This window comes from Madurella fahalii, assembly GCF_045866475.1.
Source record: "Madurella fahalii IFM 68171 DNA, scaffold_2, whole genome shotgun sequence".
NCBI lineage: Eukaryota > Fungi > Ascomycota > Sordariomycetes > Sordariales > Madurella > Madurella fahalii.
In genome coordinates, this window is record NW_027263972.1 from 3,930,474 (window position 1) to 3,948,714 (window position 18,241).

At 53.6% G+C, this 18,241-nt stretch overlaps 6 protein-coding genes across 6 annotated transcripts; 4 read left to right on the top strand and 2 right to left on the bottom strand.

The window, feature by feature from the left end:
• Positions 1-1,164: 1,164 nt before the first annotated feature.
• MFIFM68171_03912 (Rhodopsin domain-containing protein) lies at positions 1,165-2,417 on the top strand (the record flags this gene model as incomplete). Its single annotated transcript, XM_071059332.1, has 3 exons — positions 1,165-1,440; positions 1,521-1,974; positions 2,050-2,417. The coding sequence occupies 3 exons, from the start codon at positions 1,165-1,167 to the stop codon at positions 2,415-2,417; spliced, it is 1,098 nt and encodes a 365-aa protein (XP_070915433.1).
• A 1,670-nt stretch (positions 2,418-4,087) lies between these two features.
• MFIFM68171_03913 (uncharacterized protein) lies at positions 4,088-4,499 on the top strand (the record flags this gene model as incomplete). The annotated part of the gene is made up of 2 exons (XM_071059333.1): positions 4,088-4,179; positions 4,223-4,499. The coding sequence occupies 2 exons, from the start codon at positions 4,088-4,090 to the stop codon at positions 4,497-4,499; spliced, it is 369 nt and encodes a 122-aa protein (XP_070915434.1).
• Positions 4,500-6,003: 1,504 nt separating this feature from the next.
• URE2_1 (Transcriptional regulator ure2) lies at positions 6,004-6,911 on the bottom strand (the record flags this gene model as incomplete). Its single annotated transcript, XM_071059334.1, has 3 exons — positions 6,004-6,708; positions 6,769-6,791; positions 6,863-6,911. The coding sequence occupies 3 exons, from the start codon at positions 6,909-6,911 to the stop codon at positions 6,004-6,006; spliced, it is 777 nt and encodes a 258-aa protein (XP_070915435.1).
• Positions 6,912-9,303: 2,392 nt separating this feature from the next.
• MFIFM68171_03915 (RNA-dependent RNA polymerase) lies at positions 9,304-13,226 on the top strand (the record flags this gene model as incomplete). The annotated part of the gene is made up of 3 exons (XM_071059335.1): positions 9,304-12,311; positions 12,367-12,693; positions 12,773-13,226. The coding sequence occupies 3 exons, from the start codon at positions 9,304-9,306 to the stop codon at positions 13,224-13,226; spliced, it is 3,789 nt and encodes a 1,262-aa protein (XP_070915436.1).
• A 1,067-nt stretch (positions 13,227-14,293) lies between these two features.
• Positions 14,294-15,362, top strand: MFIFM68171_03916 (Glucose receptor Git3 N-terminal domain-containing protein; the record flags this gene model as incomplete). Its single annotated transcript, XM_071059336.1, has 3 exons — positions 14,294-14,365; positions 14,444-15,053; positions 15,127-15,362. 3 exons carry the CDS (start codon positions 14,294-14,296, stop codon positions 15,360-15,362), a joined length of 918 nt encoding a protein of 305 aa, XP_070915437.1.
• Positions 15,363-15,597: 235 nt separating this feature from the next.
• On the bottom strand, positions 15,598-17,226 carry MFIFM68171_03917 (3-oxoadipate enol-lactonase I; the record flags this gene model as incomplete). Its single annotated transcript, XM_071059337.1, has 1 exon — positions 15,598-17,226. The coding sequence occupies one exon, from the start codon at positions 17,224-17,226 to the stop codon at positions 15,598-15,600; it is 1,629 nt and encodes a 542-aa protein (XP_070915438.1).
• Between the last annotated feature and the right edge of the window lie 1,015 nt (positions 17,227-18,241).

Here is an 18,241-nt window from a genome sequence, read left to right on the forward strand (position 1 = left end):
AGAGGTGCTGTATGGGCAGTATAACATTATATGTAGTATCTAGCTCAGCACGTCCGCACACGCCATTGTTGCGTACAAGGCCGGCAAGCCACTACATGGTGCCGCCTCGGACGTTAAGCGCTAACAACAACAAACAACAATAATCTGTGCGCCTGACATCATGACAAACTAAACCTCTCTCCCCCCCCCCCCCCCCTTTTTATTTTATTTTTTATTTTATTTATTTATTACAATTTCGACCCATTGGAGAGAGCATGGTTCTTTTTCACCACGCGGCTGTATTAACATGCTTGGCGTCAAGCACAAAGATTCTTTCATAATGGATTCGAGTTTGTCGAGGGTAGCAAAGGCGGCAATATCCCATTTGCCGTTGATTTCAACGGGTTTGGCGCGGATCTCGGCGCGAACAGCCTCCAGCACCTCGGGGTGAGCAATTATGCCCACGATGGTACGACCGCAGAGGTTGGTGATGCTGTGATGTTGAACCGGCAGCGATATAGCCCACCAAGATTTTGAGGTCCCCAGGTTCGCGCTCCAGTTCGATGTCGCCTGCTTCGACCCTCGCGGCTCACCTATCCCAGCGGCATACTCGGCATATTAGTCGACGCCTGGTATGTACGAGAGGGTGTGTTTGCCATCAGCTAGCCAACCTATGGGTTTGTCGCAAGGGTCCTTGGCATGCATGAGGGGATAATGGCCCCCTTGTACTGCCGTCTTATGGCATGGAATGCGAAACCAACAATATTATTCACGGCCGCCATCAAAGACTCTTTCTTGCCGTTGCATTCGTGCATTTTCTATACCAACACTCCCCAACGGTGACACCGCTCCTGTTACACGAGATGAAATCACTCGGGTTGGCGGGCGTCGTTGGTTGACCGCATTCGTCAGCTGGAATCCCTTTCCATGCTGCAGCAAGAGGTACATAATATTGGAAATGCTAGGCAACCGCCGATCTTGGCCGCCACTGAATCCGGAGGCTCTGGTGTTACTGCCGCACAATCGGGCCATGGCCAGAGTTCCTAACCTTGATCTTACATCTCCCTGTCTCTGGAGGAGACAGTAAAAAGGAGCTCTTGGACCCGCAAAGTCCAGTAACCAGGCCGTGACTGTGATGCTGCTTCGTGCGACAACTTCCAAGTCTGAGCGCAGAAGCAAAAAGGAATGGATGCGGTACGTCCACCACCAGATCCTTCGATGATCACTACTGGACTGATAGTGGTGTCGGTTCTCCTTCCCATCGTATCGGCCATTTCCATCTTCTTCCGGGTTCAGGCTCGCCGTGCATCCACCCAGCCGCTCCTTTCCGATGACTACTGGGTCATTGGCTCCTGGTTCCTGACACTGGGCCTGAGCATTCTCGTCTGGTACTATGCGGGCAAGTCTGGCGTTAATGAGTACAATGTCGACTTTTTCACTGGGACCGAAGCTTCGCTCGAGGTAGGTGCCTTTCTGACCAGATTCGATCCAAACTAGCAGACTTCACGGTTATAGGTAGATACTGATAGCGTCATGGATAGTTGGTCTACATCTCGTCCTTTTACCTACAATTCCCCCTAGCTGCCGTCAAAATCGCCGTCCTCCTGTTCTACAAGCGCATCTTTACGACGCCCCTTTTCAAGACCGCCGTCTGGTTTACGATCGGCGTCGTGTCAGTCTGGGGCTTGCTCTTCTTCTTCCTGGTCCTCCTGGCACTCGATCCCATTTCGTTCCCACTCGCGAAGGCTGGGCTGCGGCTTGACGCCACGGTGCTGGGACCTGCGCAGGTGGCCAGCAGCTTCAGCCTCGACATTATCGTCCTGTGCCTCCCTCTGCCCGTCATCTCGCGTCTCAACATGAAGTGGGAGCGCAAGGTCGCTGTCGCCTTCATATTCTGGCTTAGCGCTTTCTGCGTTGTCGCTGCTGTTGGGCGACTTGTGTTGCTAAAGCAATCCGTTGACGAGGTCGTTGGGTCGGAAATATACTACAAAGTTGGTAAGCGCCCAACGCCTGCGAGAATGCCCTCCCGGGGCTATAAGATGAAGATACACTAACGGAATGCGACCACAGCCAACCAGACCAAACAGTTCATCTTCATGGTCCTCGAACCCAACTGCTCCATTCTCGCAGCCTGCCTTCCCACCTACGGTCCTCTCGTCGCCGGTGGGCGCGCCTCTGAGTACCTTGTCCGCGGCGTGCGCAGCGTGTTCAGTTTGCGCAGCGCCCGAAGTGGCGGTCGCTCTCACCCCAAACAGCCCAGGTCTGGAAGCAGAAGCGCTAGCGAGTCCCAGGTCGAAGTTCACGGCGTCGAGAACTGGCCCGGCAAGGGCCGCCGGGAGATCCTTGTCCAAGGCAATGTTCCTCCCTTGCCAGAGGTGACTGCCATTAATATGAATGGAATTAACGTCACAAGTGACGTGTCCGTCTACAGAGAATAGGTGTTGGCACATAAGTATATTAGTATAACCGATGAGACCGGTGGCGGCATTTGGTTCCGTGGTCGGTCTTTTAGATATATTGATTAACATTATACCACCGTAGTAGGTTTTCGGACTCGTTGTTAATATGAATGAGACCCAACACCAGGGCGAATGATGTCTATTCATGAAAATGGCCCGCCTAGCTGTTGCTGACCTAGGAAACGTATCCTACCAACGTTCCCATGAACGAGTCTGATGTTACAGGCGCTCCTAAGTGCACAAACTAATCACTATGCTAACTTCCCGACCATCCGGCACAGGGTTGCGTCACCCATAACTATCACAGATTGATTGCACCAAAGGGTTGAAATCCTAGCCGGCGGTGTTGTCTTACATTACTCAAAGGCTTCGTCAGCTCGCCGCCGTTGGTTGTACCGGACCCCGTCCAAGGTCATCATGCCACCTGCGCCTGCAGTAGCCGGGCGCTGAGCCCCCCGCTGGTTGAGCCAACAACGGGCTTTGTCCCGATCAAATACCGCGAACATGAAAGCCAAGGTAGTACATACCTACGGCAACCATGGTTTGCGTAGCACAAAGCGGGGGAATATCAGAGTCTGGATTATGCTGTGCATCAAATCACACATGCTAGGCGTGTGGTAGTGCCCTTATGTGACACTTAAGGTGCAATTGCTGCCCTGCAATTGCGGTTCCGCTTTTGCGACATCTTAAGAAGGTCCATTGATGATCACTGGCATGGGCAGCGTGTAGACCGCAAGCGCATCATTACGAAGAAACAACTGGATCACCGACGATGGATCTCGTGGAGTTTACGGCATCATCGAGTACCTATGCCACGGCCCTCTCGTCTACTGCATAGCGGATGCTATTGCAACAAGACACCTCATCCGCCAACATATTTAGCGCCCCGCGGGTCGGCAGCCCCGTGGACTTCGTACCCATATTCTTCCTCAACTAGTTCCTTTACACGACAAAATCGACGGAACTCGTTGTCAAGGCTACGACAAGCACCGCGACAAAGCCTTGCAGCTCGTCCGAAGCAATGGCCCTGTCATCGTCTTGCCGGTCCCGCCCATGGAAGAAGTAGCTCGCCTCACGCATAGCGTGGCAGAATCCACGGCGGCGCTGGAGCATGATCTCTTGGGGCCATACCGGTGCGGACTTGATCCTGGAGAGTAGAATTCACCATTCCATCGTCTAACGGAAACCGAACGTTCGGTTGCCAATTCTACTGCCGCAGATGGAAGTGACCGTGACGGAAGCTTTCGTCGGATATCTCCCACAAAGTGAGGAATGGACCGTGTTACCCCCCTACCAGGATTTGGAAAAAAATGTCTGTCTGTCTGTCTGTCTAAGCGCAGGTTGTCATTGTTGGTCCGGAACTCGCGGATAACAAGGAGTGGTTACTCGTGGTTATCGACTATACCGAACACCATAGGCGTACCCCATTTCATCCTCTCCCATCGAACTCCACCTCTAATTTTGATGTTGATAGCATTCCAAACCATCGCGTCCTCTGTCTCATTCCCTCATGGACCCACACGTTCGTCACCCGTCCGCACCCGTCAAACTGGGCGTGCCGCCGCATGTTAAACGCGGGCAACCGCCCCACGGCAATCCCTACGACGACTTCCACAAGATGGATTCGGTCCTCCGCGAGAGCCCAGCGCATGCCATCGCCTAATACAATGGAAATCAAGCGCGTCTTCAAGCAAGAGCATACTTTCAGCGACGGAACACACAAAGCGGGCTCATATGCTTTGTATGTCTATATTTGCTGTGGAAATAACATGGCTAAGGTCCAGGACCTGGAGGAATTCGAATGGGTTGCGAGCCTACAGGGCGAGGCTGGGGAGTGTAGATGCTCTCGAAGAGAGGGATAACATCTTTCAGCAATCTGGGACCAGAGTGGTCAACTTTGGATACGGGGAGACGACGTGCCCGGAACGGCTCTCTGGGAGCGTGGTTGGGAAGATGGTGACGGTTGAGACGCTGACCGAGTACGAGTTCAAGGTTCTGGATGGGCAAGGGCCGCCCGGGAAAATCATGGAGTATGAGTTTTGTTTACTCGGTTTGGACTAGGATGTTGGTAAGGACGAAGACCAATGGGTTCTGTTCGTGTTGATACAGGTGTGTAAACTAATTACGGGATCCCTTTCAGTCAACGTAGACACGAGAGACTCTTGTGCCTGTTGAGCTCGGCGGGATGCCATGATGTTTGATAAAGAATATGACCGCTTCTCTTATTCTGCTTTCCTCCGTTCCTCCCGCGAACCTCTTCCTCCTCTTCCGGATTCCCCCCCTCTCTTGTTCCCGGTCTTTTCGCTTTGTTACCCTTCCAGGACAAGACGGGGCGGTTGCATGGGATTTTCCCCCTAAATACCTATATTTGGCCGGCCAACAAAACGAACCCCTGTGCAAACCCCCGTCCGCGTTTTACTTCCCCTTTCGGTTGACTAAGTTCTCCTTCGGTCATCTCCCCCATGATCCCCTTGGACTGTTTCTCACCTTCCGTGCTCTTCTTGCAAACCCGAGGATCAATTTTCAAGACGTTCTGCACCTGCAGTACCCCATACCCAGAGGAGAAGGTGTCATTGCCATCGGAGCGGCGACGGCATTACTGTACAGTGGGATTTTCAGTCCCCAGTTGCATGCTTAGAGTGCTTAAGGTGCCATCCCTGTTAAAACTCACCCATTAACAAAATCCCACCACGCACACTACCCGTGCCACTTGGTCCGGAGAAATCCATACTCTAGACTTAACAGGAAGGCAGTTGGCAAAAGTCGCTCCGTCTTACTAATTGTTTTCAGAGCCGTATCATTCGACTCCCCAAGAATGACAGAATGTCACGGTTGGAAACCGGTGCCGGGGCTGGGGTACACGTACATAGAGCGAGAGTCTGTTGTCTTCACATTTGTCAGCGTCAGCGCCAGACGTGCAAGCCCCCAATCCTAGTGTAGTATAGGCATGATCCTTCGATAGTTCCCCCTGTTCTTCCTTTCCATCCACCCATCCCATTTTCGGAAACCGTCCGGCTCATCCGCACGTCCATATCCTTCATTGGTAAGCGCCATCGCCAAGGCTCATAGGATCAAGATGGAAGATGCCGATGATTCCGACATCAAGTAGTTACTAGAAGACAACATTGGTCACAGGATCAGCGAAGACATCGACCGGGAAGATGAAGTCTCGGGCCGTCCCGCAGTAGATGTGGCCAGATAATCATTGTGAGAAATAGAAATAGTGTTTGAGTTTATGAAATAGTTAATGGATTGAAATTGTTATTACAGTTTATTGAAGCGAAACACCTCAAGGTCCTCTACATGATTCAGTTTCCATACTGAACCTAGTACTTCATTTTCTGGACTCTTTTATACTTTCTCAAGCAGCAATTGGTCGCTACTTTTCATAGTGTAAGTAAAAGGAGTAGACGCTGCCGGAAGGCTAGGTATAAATCACGCCGTTGAGGCATACTTCACGTAACGTTACTAACTTTTCTAGAGGAGAACAAGAGAGGCGGTGTCAACGACCAGATTCCGGTATATTTTCTACCACCACGCACACTTGCCACCAAGTACCAACTGATCACTGCTTTGTAGTATCTTCACCCTGGGCAATCTTCTTCTCGTAGTCGGTAAACGTCTCGATTCCCTTGGGCACACCGTTCCACTGCAAACCCTGCTCATCCATCAATCTCGCACGATGCTCCATCGACCGTTTCCAACTAGGCAGCTCAACCATCTTCTCATGCCACGCTCGCACGTGTGACGTCCCCTCAAATACCTCATCCCACGATTGTACCAAAACCTCACTCAGACGGAAATTCCATGGTAGAAATGCCATGTCAGCGAACGTCATCTTGTTCCCTACCAACCACTGCGCATCAGCAGGCTTGGCAGCGAGCACCGTCTCAAGCACTTTCAGAACCCGCTTGATCTCGTTGGCGTACCGCTCGATGGCCGACGGGATCTTCTCAGGATGCAGATGCCGGAACCAGCCAGCCTGACCAAAGTACGGGCCTTGCCCGCTCGTCTGGAAGTGGAGCCATTGGTTGCAGAGGTGGCACTCATTGAGCGTATCGTAGGTCAGGCGCTTCTCGGTGTCATACTGCTCGACAAGATACTGGTAAATGGCGCCAGACTCCCAAAGGGTCAAGCCCGTGTTGGGGTCCTCGATAGCGGGTACCCGGCCGTTGGGGTTAACGTCGGTAAAGGGCTTCTTCTTGACATCATCGAAGCGGAAGGATTTGAACTCGTAATTGAGACCGAGCTCCTCAAAGAGAAAGACCACCTGCAAAACATACTAGATTAGCTGGAGTTAAGACATGCCAATGCCGCAGAGTGCTGTTACCTTCCAAGGGTTGGGCCCCGGGGCTGGAGGGTTACGAGCGTCAGCACTGTTACAATCTCTTTATTTCTTGGTGACGTTATGTTGAGGCACATACGGGTGATCCAGACACGGATTGGCTTGGGGGGGTGCGAGGTGCTGGCCATGCTGATGGGGAGTGGCGAATCACGGACCCTGCTGTTCCAAGACTCCTTTGAGAACGCCTGATCGACGCAACAGAGCTCTCTTCAAAGCATAAAGTACTAGGAGCTGTTGAGCTTTTTAGATGAACCGGCGAAGTGATGGGCCAGTGCCCGAGATATCTCGCCAGCTCCCGTTCTCTTTACTCCCAGGGCCCAGGTGTTAGGGGTGGGGGCACCAGTAGCGCGCATCCTACGCAGCGCCAACTGCATACAACCGCGTACCGGGCTTATTCCTACCAAGCTATTAGCTGCAGTGCTACGGCGAAGCCACTACCACGTTAATGTGAGAGGAGGCTGGAGAGCTCCACCGCGACATTTCGCTCCACACAGGCTGCTCCATCTGGCGTTGGGACTTTGAGGTGCAACGTACAGTTCATTAGAGACCCGATTGGTTCTCTCCCGGTCACTGCCCCTTATTCGCTGCGCCTCTGAGTCACGTTTCTTGCTTGTGTCACATCATGTTGCTCCGAGTCGTTTGTGCCACGCCCAGTTTGCTGCCCGCATCCGTATCTACACCTCTGCCAGGATGAAAACTGCAAACCTCCACTCAGCAGAGTCATTGGTGATATGCTAATAGTAACCACTTGGGGATGTCGAATCCTATGCCACTTTTCTCGTAATATATATATATATATTTATAGCGGCTTCCGCTTAGCAATGTATGAGTCCCTCACATTCAATTCCTTTGGTTTCCAACATAGAGACACAATGGAATATCCATCTTGCACCCCGTTTAGCCCTGTGTACGAAGGTATTGCAGTGACTTAGTGGCTTGGCTAAGGTTCTTCACCCCGGTTGAGGTGTGAGGGATCAATGTATAGTGACAACAAACCGCCTCGACAGTTCCATCCATCTGGACATAACATCTCGGCGTTTACGCTACCGAATAAGTAAAGACTAACATAATAGATACAACAAAATAAATCTAAATAAGGATCCCGAACTGCAGGAAGTAAGGGGTGGCTCAAACTTGGTTACCGGCCGACTGTCTCTGCTATAGGTCGGTTCACTGTAAGATCCTGATCCCGGGCTAGTGGTTTGCAATGGCAATAAATGTAATGTATAGCTCATCCGTTCTCAGCGAAGGCTAGTACCGCAGCGTTGCTGGAGGAACTGAAAGGGGACGCTGTGACAACGGCAGCTATAAAGTTGTTTGTCGATTTAACGGATTTGTACGGGTTGATTCATGTGCTCGAAGATGTAGGGAATAGGACAAAGTAGCGTTCAGGGGTTGGTGTTGGTTTGGTTCTGAGTTGCTTTGCGACAACTCTTGTGGCGCAGTTTCTTGATATCTGATCGTTACTACAAAGAGCTCCTGTATAGTAGTAGCTTAGCCTACAAGAAGGAGTGTCATTTATATATATGCATCAAGCTCATATACATTCCCTTCCGGGGCTTAGGAGACAACAACTTACACTCTCAATCTGAGTAAATCGGAACCGACAAACATGCCGGACCTCCCCCCAATGGTCAAGAACCAATGCCAGTAATCTACATTGGGATAAAGCAAGTATTCCAAAACCGGAAAGTTAATGGGGAATACGAAGTATCCCGATATCCTGGAGTTTAAACTTCAGTGGCTACCTTAGTCACGAGCACATCATTCTGGACTCCGGCCCCATGAAGCTGGATCACCCTCAATGTCTTTGGTATTGGCTGCACACAAGGTGCTAATTGATAGTAGTACTGACCTACTATTATCTATGCCGACACGCTGTCTCAGGTAATTAACTTGTATACTGGAAAGTGAAGAGAATTGACGAGGGTGGTTTAGACGGGAATGAGGCTCGCACCCGAGATATTCTAGGGAAATTTCCAGCTAAAGAGAAATGAAGAACTCCATGCCAAAAGTCTGGTTCCATAGACCTGAACCTCATTCCTTAATCTCGAGCCTTCACTGCCGTCTCGAGGCAAAGTGACGCAGACCCATCGTCTTTCCATTCTGGTAATTCGTGAAGTGAAGGCTGCGGAGTAGCAAGGCTTTGGTACCTAAAGGTTGAGGAAAAGAAGTGACGAACCGCGTAGGCCGTGCTGGGGGGTGCGGGCATCTAGATTGGTTGCTCCGATACCTTACCAAAAGGTTATCATCCTGCGAACAAGAGGGCTTGCACCCGAAGACGGCACGGGCAGGAAGGTCTGAAGAGCAGAGAAGAAGGAGTGGAGAAAGTTGCGGGCCTCAATCATGGGATGCGGGGTCGACCTATGAAGTAGGTATCTAGGACTCACCGGTCAAACCTCGCGTTGCTCAAACCCAGGCATTCTCATTGCCTGTTTATTCTCTCGTCGGCCGACGCAAACTTGATCGCTGAGCCTCCATACGCCTTCCAAACCCTGTCTTTGCTCTCGGGGGCTTACAATGGACGTGTTTATGCGGAATCTGCCTCCCGACTTGACAGACAGGGTACTGCAGAAGCATCTGCAGCCCTTCATGGAGACCTTGTCGATCACGGATTACACCTGCGAAAAACAGAGAAAGAGGACCATCGGGTTCCTTACTTTTCTTCATGAACGCGATGGGAAGAAATTCCTCCAACATCACGGCGAGGAGCTACTCCCCCACCAGCCGGCTCTACTATCCACGCGCGTACCTGGATTCGGCTTGTCGGGGCATCCCAAGAGCCAGATGCCAAGGCACCCTCCAACGCGAGCCCGGCTCTCGTTGATGGGGAAGCATATATTCTGCAAGGCCAGCAATCGGAAGCCCCATGAGTTTGCCCTGAATTTGAAAGCTATCGAACACGAAGTCAACCAGCGCCAAAGTCATATCAATAGCGAACCCCGCCCAGCCGAGACCGCCCACACTCTGTCCGCCTCGGAATTACACTGCGGCTACCATACCTTTGTGGACGGGACGCTTACATTCACGGCGGAATGGACGGCGATTGAGCCTAGCATCGTCAAGTTCGCCAAGCGGAATCTCACCATTAAGCTTACCCGGCGCGATGTTCAACTGCTCATTCCTTTTCAGAGCATTATCGAGTTGGTGTGGTGGCAGGATGGCAGCGCTGTCATCACCTTGTCCTCGCCTCCTACCTTCCTAGCATCTGGGCTTCAAGACGACGATCCCATCGCACAGTTTGCGGCGCTTTTACTCCCTGATTCGGCCGCAAAGCCAAAACGTGCCCGAGTCGAGGCAATCGAACCTGACCATGGTTTGGTATCCGCGTTTTGCCTGGTATACCATTTCCGGGTCCCCAACCCCGTCATCGGGCACGGCAACACCGACTTCCACAGCGAGATGTCAAGGATCAGACGCAAACAACTCTTCCCAATCACGCATTACCGTTTCGGGTTTCGATATGCCCATGCGGCGCAAGGATTGGGCTTTTACGTCGACGCCTCTAAGAATCTGAGAATGCAGCTTGCGGCCTACAACACAAATGGCGCGTTGCCTTTTGACCTCTTGTTTCTGCTCCAGGCTTTGGTGGCCAACGGATACCTCCATCCCTCCACCATCTCTGCCCTAGCTAAGACGCTCGCCCAGCTTTTTGCCGCTGCCAATAAGGCTGGAACCGGCCAGCGCCCCGTCTCGATCGATGCCTTCAAGAAGCTGTTCGAGTGGATTGATTACCCGTCGCCCTACGGAAATCCAAGAATGTTTGAAGTGGATGGGATTCTGGAGTACTTGGAAGAGGAGGAGCGTCGTGTTCAAGATGGTTACACCGTTAGGTCTGAACTCTTCAGCGAGACGCAGAACCGCGCCCGCATTTTTCGAGCCGTGGTCACGCCGGCACGGATCACCCTTCACGGTCCGGAGATGGAGGCAAAGAACAGGGTTCTCCGCAAATATCCGAACCATGTTGACTACTTTCTCCGAGTTCAGTTCTGCGACGAGAACGGTCAGGACCTCTTCTTCAGCGCGAAGGTCTCGCTTGACGCCATTTATAGCCGGTTCAAAGACGTACTCGGGAAAGGAATCATGATTGCCGGCAGAGTATACACCTTCCTCGGCTTCAGCCACTCCTCGCTGAGAGCGCATTCGCTCTGGCTGTCGGCGCCCTTTATGTACCAAGGGCAACTGCAGATTCCGGAATCCATCATCACGAATCTCGGGAAATTTGAGGACATCATGTCGCCCGCCCGCCGGGCAGCCCGCATTGGCCAGGCTTTCTCAGAAACCCCGTTTTCCGTCTCGCTCGACGCAAATGGGATCCAAGTCATCGAGATACCCGATGTCGAGAGAAACGGCCGCGTCTTTAGCGACGGAGTGGGGACCATATCTCCCGGGGCTGCCGAAGCAATCTACGAAGTCCTTCCCGAGTCTAAAGGGTACCCAACCTGCTTCCAGATCCGATGGGCGGGGGCGAAAGGAATGCTCTCGGTGGATCCGAGCCTGGAGGGGAATACAATCTGCATCCGCCCCAATTCGATGGTCAAATTCAAAAGCGATGACCAGGTCAACCTCGAGATTTGCGACGTGGCCTCGAAGCCAATGCCGATGGTTCTGAACCGCCAGCTGATCAAAATCCTCGAGGACATGGGCGCTCCTTCAAACTGGTTTCTGGACCTGCAAGAGAGAGAGCTAAGACGGCTCCGGGGAATCACAGCATCAGTTTACAACACATGCAGCTTTCTGAAAACACAGTCAATCTGTGAAAGCATCCAGCTTCCCAAGTTCCTCCGCCAGACGGAGACGATGGGGATTGATTATAGAACCGACCACTTTCTCCGCAGCGCCGTCGAGGCCATCTTGCTGAAGGAACTCCGGCTTCTCAAGCACAAGGCCCGCATTCCCGTCCGGAAGGGCATGACACTTTTCGGCATCATGGATGAAACGGGATACCTGAAAGAAGGACAAGTATATGTGACGTATGACACGGTACAGGGCCGCCACTGCGAACCTCCCGGGGATGGTCCCGTTCTCGTGAGCCGGTCGCCCGCGTTGCATCCGGGCGACATTCAGCTTGCGTACAACGCCGTGCCGCCGGCCGAACACCCTCTCCTTCAACAGCGGAACTGTATCGTTTTCAGCATGTGGGGTGACCGAGATCTTCCCAGCCAGCTGTCTGGTGGCGACCTGGACGGGGATGTTTTCCACATCATCTGGGATCCGGACGTGGTTTGCCCCGGCACCCTCAAGACGTTTGCGCCGGCCGACTATCCGCGTATCCCGCCCCTGGAATTGAATAGGCCAGTTACTGCCAGTGACATGGCTGCCTTCTTTGTCGACTTCATCCAATTGGACAATCTCGGGGTCATCGCAACCCGGCACATGGCTCTTGCTGACCTCCAGGCAGATGGTACGCTCGCTGCAGACTGCAAGGAGCTCGCAGAGCTGCATTCCAGCGCCGTCGATTTCTCCAAGACGGGGCGCGGCGTCCGTCTTCTTGATTTGCCCAGGGGAAGTAGACTCAGGCCGGATTTGTAAGTGGACCCGGTATCCTCTTGACCGACGCACGAAGCGCTGACCTCTTGCAAGCCTTGCGCCGGGACCGTCAGTTACCATCCATGATAAAACTAATGCCATCGAGATGGACGAATACACGGTTCGCCAGGACGACGATGACGACGAAGACAACGAAGAAGGCCCGCGCCATAAGTACTACCGAAGCGACAGGATTCTTGGCCAACTCTACCGCGGCGTTGACGAGGAGAAGATCTGGGCCAAGGACATCAAAATGAAAACCTCGCCCAAAGGCCCTTCCTTCTGGGACCAGCTGGTTGCCGGCATTGAGCGACGAGTCAGCGCCATCGGCCCAATTGAATGGCAGCACCGCTCGGCCGAGGCCCAGAGAATCCGCCACGCGTGAGTGTTTCCCGGCTTCCGTCACCGCGCGCAGTGGGTTGCGCCGGGCCACATGTTGCTGACATTCCATGGGGTGCAGATACGAAGATGCCATCTACGGGGTCATGACCGATTGCGCGGACCATCCCCACCAGCCGCTGAAGGAGCTAGAGGTCTTCGTGGGCTTTATCATGAACAAGCGCGGGGTGCAGACGAACCGGCAGCGCGACCGGTCCGTCAAGCTGAAGGACGAGTTTGAGCGCATCACAACCTGGATCACGCGGGAGATGCGCAACCCGACCTCTATGAGCGGCTACACCAGCGAGCTGGACGCGCTCGAGCTCTGCCTCGCTTGCCTGCACGCCGGCTGGCCCAAGCAGTCGAGAAAGGCGGATGCCGGACACCGCGGCTCCGCGCAAGACCTCGAGAGCTTCAAGATCGTCGCCGCGGCGGCTTTGATACGCGAACTGCTTATTCTTGAGAGAGGTACGGCGGCCGCCCGGGCGAACGTCCGCGGCGGGGGATATGTCGGAGTCAACAGCAGGTCGAAGTAGGATGTTATGGCCGCCCTGATGAGTCTCGTCAGCGGTAGGATTTCGAAAGCCTTTGCTACACATCCTCGACGAATCGCAACCAAGGAGTCCGGTGGACCTTGGTTTTATTTATTATTTTATTTTTGAGACTCGCATCTCCTTCTCTAATCACGGCCACCCATCCTTCGCTTTCCATTCTCTTTTGTTCCCATCTCGAAACCTGCCGATGGTGGTGTTACGAGATCATGAGAGACGACTCGGAGCCAATTCCTAATTAAATCGAGCCTGTAATTACGGTACTTCCGCCTCATTTACTACGTAACGCATAGGTCCCTACGGGGATTCCAAACCTTCCTCACCTCTCTATCGACAGAGAATGATACCGTGATCATCAGGTATAAGTGCACATCTCCATTCCCCGACATAAATGCCATCGATACATTTAGCTTCTGGTTTACCATATTGAGACACTTGAGTAGCGGTGGCGAATGTTTTACCTTAGCGTCCTTTGTGGCTAGGTACTGTATAGCACTACCTAACTACCTAGCATCTTAGCACTGTACGTAATTGCCGCACAATTCCATTGTTCGACCCAACCTTGCAATGCGCGACGCAGAAATAAGCCTCCTGCATTTTCTTTATATCATGCCTTTATAGCTGTCCAAGTCCAATTAGTCCAGTTAACGCGAGTCCAAATATAGATGCCTGTCAAGTGGCTCTTGGATTCGTCGGGAGCGTAGCCGCCAAGCGGGTGGTTGTCGCATGAATCTCCATTGTCATCCACTCATTTGTGAGGCCGCCCCCTTTGGCCGGCCGCCCCTGGAAGCGTCGCTTGTTTCGGCCAGAGAACCAGCAGATGTCGCAGCACCATAAGAACCATTTCGCCGTCCTTTCTTCCGTCTCAGAAAGCTCCGGGCGACTGTTGGCCCTGGGGGGAGTCCGGGTTTCTGCTTCTCCATCTTTTTATTTGTCATTTCTTGCTTATTCAGGGCAGTTTAATTTTGTCCCCTCTCCTATTATACAACACTTACACCTCTATTTTTCTCTTTTTTTCCTTTTGTCCCCGTCCCAGTTGGGGCGATTCCAGGATGCTTGGCACTCCAAACTGTAGTGTCATCCCGGATGCGGTGCCAAGTGATGCAGGCATCGCAGGCGCCGGCGTGGGTGTTCTAACTACTTGGCTCTGACCTTCCCGTATCTAGAGCCGAGTTCACTGATTGTTTTGTTATCACACGCAGGTTCTGCTCTCATCGGCCATCACGGCGGGATTAGCATTGGGAATTTCGGCCAGTTTGGTGCTGCAGGACCTCTGGCGCTCGGCTTCGCCCAACCGGAATCCTTCTGTGATAAGACGGAAACTGCTCAACAGCTACTCGGACCAGCAGATCATGGTTGGCATCGGCTTGCAGGGTGTGGGTCTCGCAAAATCCAACTCACTAATCCCGTACCACTTCTTCCTCGTCTGGATGATGGCCCTCCTCTCCACGGCGACGCACAATGGGGCGCTGCTGGCCCTGGTTCGGGATTTCAAACGCGACCCGGTTCTGAGGTGGCTCCGCCAGTTCCTCATGTTTGTTAATCTCGCTTTATCTTGCGTGTACGGCGTTCATGTGCTGGTCAGTAAGATCAAGGACCTGCCAGACACGCTGCCCATTGGCTGCGTCTGGGCACTGGAATCGACCACTTCCAACGTGGGAGGCATCGACTACTTCGGGACCATCGTTGTCATCGCCGGCAACCTGATTGTCTTCGGTTTGGCGACGTGGTACCTGCAGAGCCGCCGGCAGCGCGCCTACTACAAGGCAGTTCAGCTGATAGGCTTGGTTTTGATGTCGGGTATCGCTATCGGTATATCGTCTTCCCCATTACTCCACCGTTTCTTGTGATAATATGCTGATGCGGTGCTCTCTCTTGGGTTCAGGAGCCACTGTTCGCGCCTACCTGCTTTCGCAGGCCTTTGGCAATCCCGACGTCAACCTGAGCGACAACGGCGAGAAAGAATGGAGCTTTGGACAGCTGCTCTCCATGCTGATGCTCATCCTCCCCGTCATCTCTGCTATTGAGATCATGAGAGGCGAGATATCGGTGGCCCCTCTCGTCCCGCATGATGTCGACGACGATAAACAAGCACTGTTTGCTGGGAAGGATGTCCAATAACCCGCTCCTAGTCAGCTTTGCATAGGATAGACGAATTCCAGTAGCGCTGAAACTGTACAGTCTGGTCATGATAGCGTTTTCCTGCAGATCAGTTACCGTTATATATCGTCTAGGTATGGTGCGTTGTCTTGCAAAATGGACATTCTATTCTATACAGGTATCTGCATGGTTCCGTAGCGTCTCGTTTTTTCGCCTGGTGTGTGTGGTCATGGCTGGATCGGAACACCGTCCGGAACTAAATGAAACGTGCAATGGCCTCCCAGAACTCCTTAGGAGCTTCCGACATGGGAAGGTGCCCGGCCAGCGGCACAATCTTCAGCTCGCACCCATTCTGGCCCAGAGATCCCTTGAAGCCATCCATGGCCTTCACAAGCGCACCCTTGCCATCGCCCTCGCCGACAACAAACAGGCCGGGGACTGTATTGCTCTTCATGTCCTCACGCATGTTGTAGTTCCACAGTGCTTGGCAGGAGTACTTGAATCCCTGCACGCTGTTGGTGGCGACCATGTCCGTCATCCAGCTGGCGACGTCCTTCTTCTCGGTCATGGTGTGCGGATGGAACCATCTCTCGACTGTCAGGCCGGCAAGCTTCCGGATGCCGCCGTCGGGGCCCTCAGCCACCGCGATGCGCTCCTTCCAGGCGGCCGTGTTCGCGTCGCTGGACGCCACGTTGAAGTCGCATGCCACAAACTTGGTTAGCAGCTGGGGGTACTTGAGGGCGAACTTGAGCGTGGTGGCGCCGCCCATCGAGACGCCGATCAGCGCATGCAGCTTCGGGATGCGCAGTGCCGCGAGCAGCGCCGCCAGGTCGTCGCTTAGCATATCCAGGTTGGCTGGGACGGGCGGGGAAGGGACGTCGTGGCGGCCACGGGTGTCGTAACGCAAGATGCGCAGGTCGGGGCGCTCTGCCTTGATGATGGCGACCAGAGGGTCCCACATGTGCAGAGACGTGAGCAATGAGTTGGAGAAGGCCACCGTCGGGGCGGTCGGTGACGAGTTGCCCTCCAGCCGGTACGGAATAGTCAGCCCGTCCGCGGCAGTAACATAGGCGTTGATTGCCACGTCCTTCTCGCCGGGCGTCGTGGAGATCATTTTGTCCGCCGTTGTAAACGCAGTCGTCTGCAGAAGTCTCGACAGGGCATGTAGCTCCCTCGGCGCCGGCCCAAAGACGTAGAACAACTCATAGGTGCGCCGCCCCTTATGGGAAATGTACTTGGCAAAGACGTCGTCACGCCAGGGCGTGTTCATGGCCGCCTTGTGCTCAGGGCCCTCGAGGCCGTTCTGCTTGGCGTACTCGTGCAGCGTCACCATCCTGACTTGGTCACCACTGCCTTCAATTGCCGAAGGGGTGCGGAAGATGCGGCTGCGCAGCCACCCGGGGATCTTGGAGAGCATTGGGAGGTGCTCCTCCTTGTACCACTTGGTGACAGCTTCCTCTGCGCCCTCGATGCCAGGTTTGAGTGATACGTCGACCGACACTAGCACAAGCCCCTCGGCTTCGGTGTCGGGCAGTCGCTCAGCGGGCACAAACGACGGAGCCTGCTGGGCGGCGACTAGGTCGAGGAACTTGCGGTCGACGTCGACCTGGCCGATGGTAGCGGCCTCGCGGGGGGAGCGGTTCGCTCGCAAGTCCGTGTAGGTGGGAGTGTCGAGGTGTGACATGGAGGTCACATCGTAGACTGCCAGGAACTGCGGCTGTTGGCCATCGGTAGCGCGGTATCTCAGGCCATTGGCGAAGATGTGTGGCAGGCGAAGGCGCGTCGGGCCGTGTTCATTGTTGTACCACTCGTGGAACTGGTCCAAGGACAGCCCCTCGCGGGGCTGCATCGTGACGTAGAGCATGCCCGGTGCGTTCCCCGCCATGGTCGCAAGCTACTATCTGCAAGGAGCTAGATATAGGCGGATAAAATATTTTGTGTGGGCCTTATGCTGTCCGGGAAACTTCGTTTCAATCAGATGCCTCTCTCCTACCGGTGGTGACCTGTTGCAGTGTCCGCTCAAAGCGCTGAGACATGTGGCAGAGTCGGAGTCCCTCGGAAGCACATTTCTGGGGGTACAACCGAGAAGCCGGCCCGGATAACGTACGCGGTGGGAATCGTCGAGGTGACGTTCGAACTGCCAGTGGAGCCCGGCTCTTGTTCCGGCTACAACTGGACACCACAGGCAAAGCGTTTTTCCGGCACCTGCATTGCTAGACCCGACATTTGCTAGAGGGTGGAGCATGCATGACTAGAAGGAATACCTGGGTAGGTATCGAGTTCTAATGCCACTTCCCAGGGAGAAAAAGAAAAAAGAGAAGAAAAAAGAAAATATATTGTGGCAGTGAATGCATCGTTTCTGATGAATTGGAACTAATTGATGAGTTGAAATCTCGCCTGTAGGACATGGGCCGAAATCTCTGACCGATAACGCTTTCCTTAATTATGAAGCCCAGGGCGGTTTGTAGCGTTTAGCAACCGCCGCGGTTCTACCGCCAAACAACACTGTCATCGGGAGCCAAATACCGACACATGGAATATTCTGCTTCCACCACGATACAAGGCGACACCACCGATACTGTCGGTCGGATCTACCCCGAGCGAATGTGCCTGTGTGACACTTTCCTAGCAAAGCACGAGGAAGTATGGGACCTACTCTCCGAGGCGCGTTTCGCCTCTTGACATGCATTCCCATCCCAGTACCAGCTAGACTATGCACGATCTATGATCAGCCCCATCAGCTGTAAGCAGGGGCTCCGGCACTTCGGGTATGATGCTATCGAGATTACGGCACAGAAGGCAAATCATCCCCAAGTCTCCTGAATTCCTCGGGCGACCATTCCTTACAGCATCCTCGTCAAGCTGCTCACCTGCATCATCCTCATTGGTGCCGGCGCTAT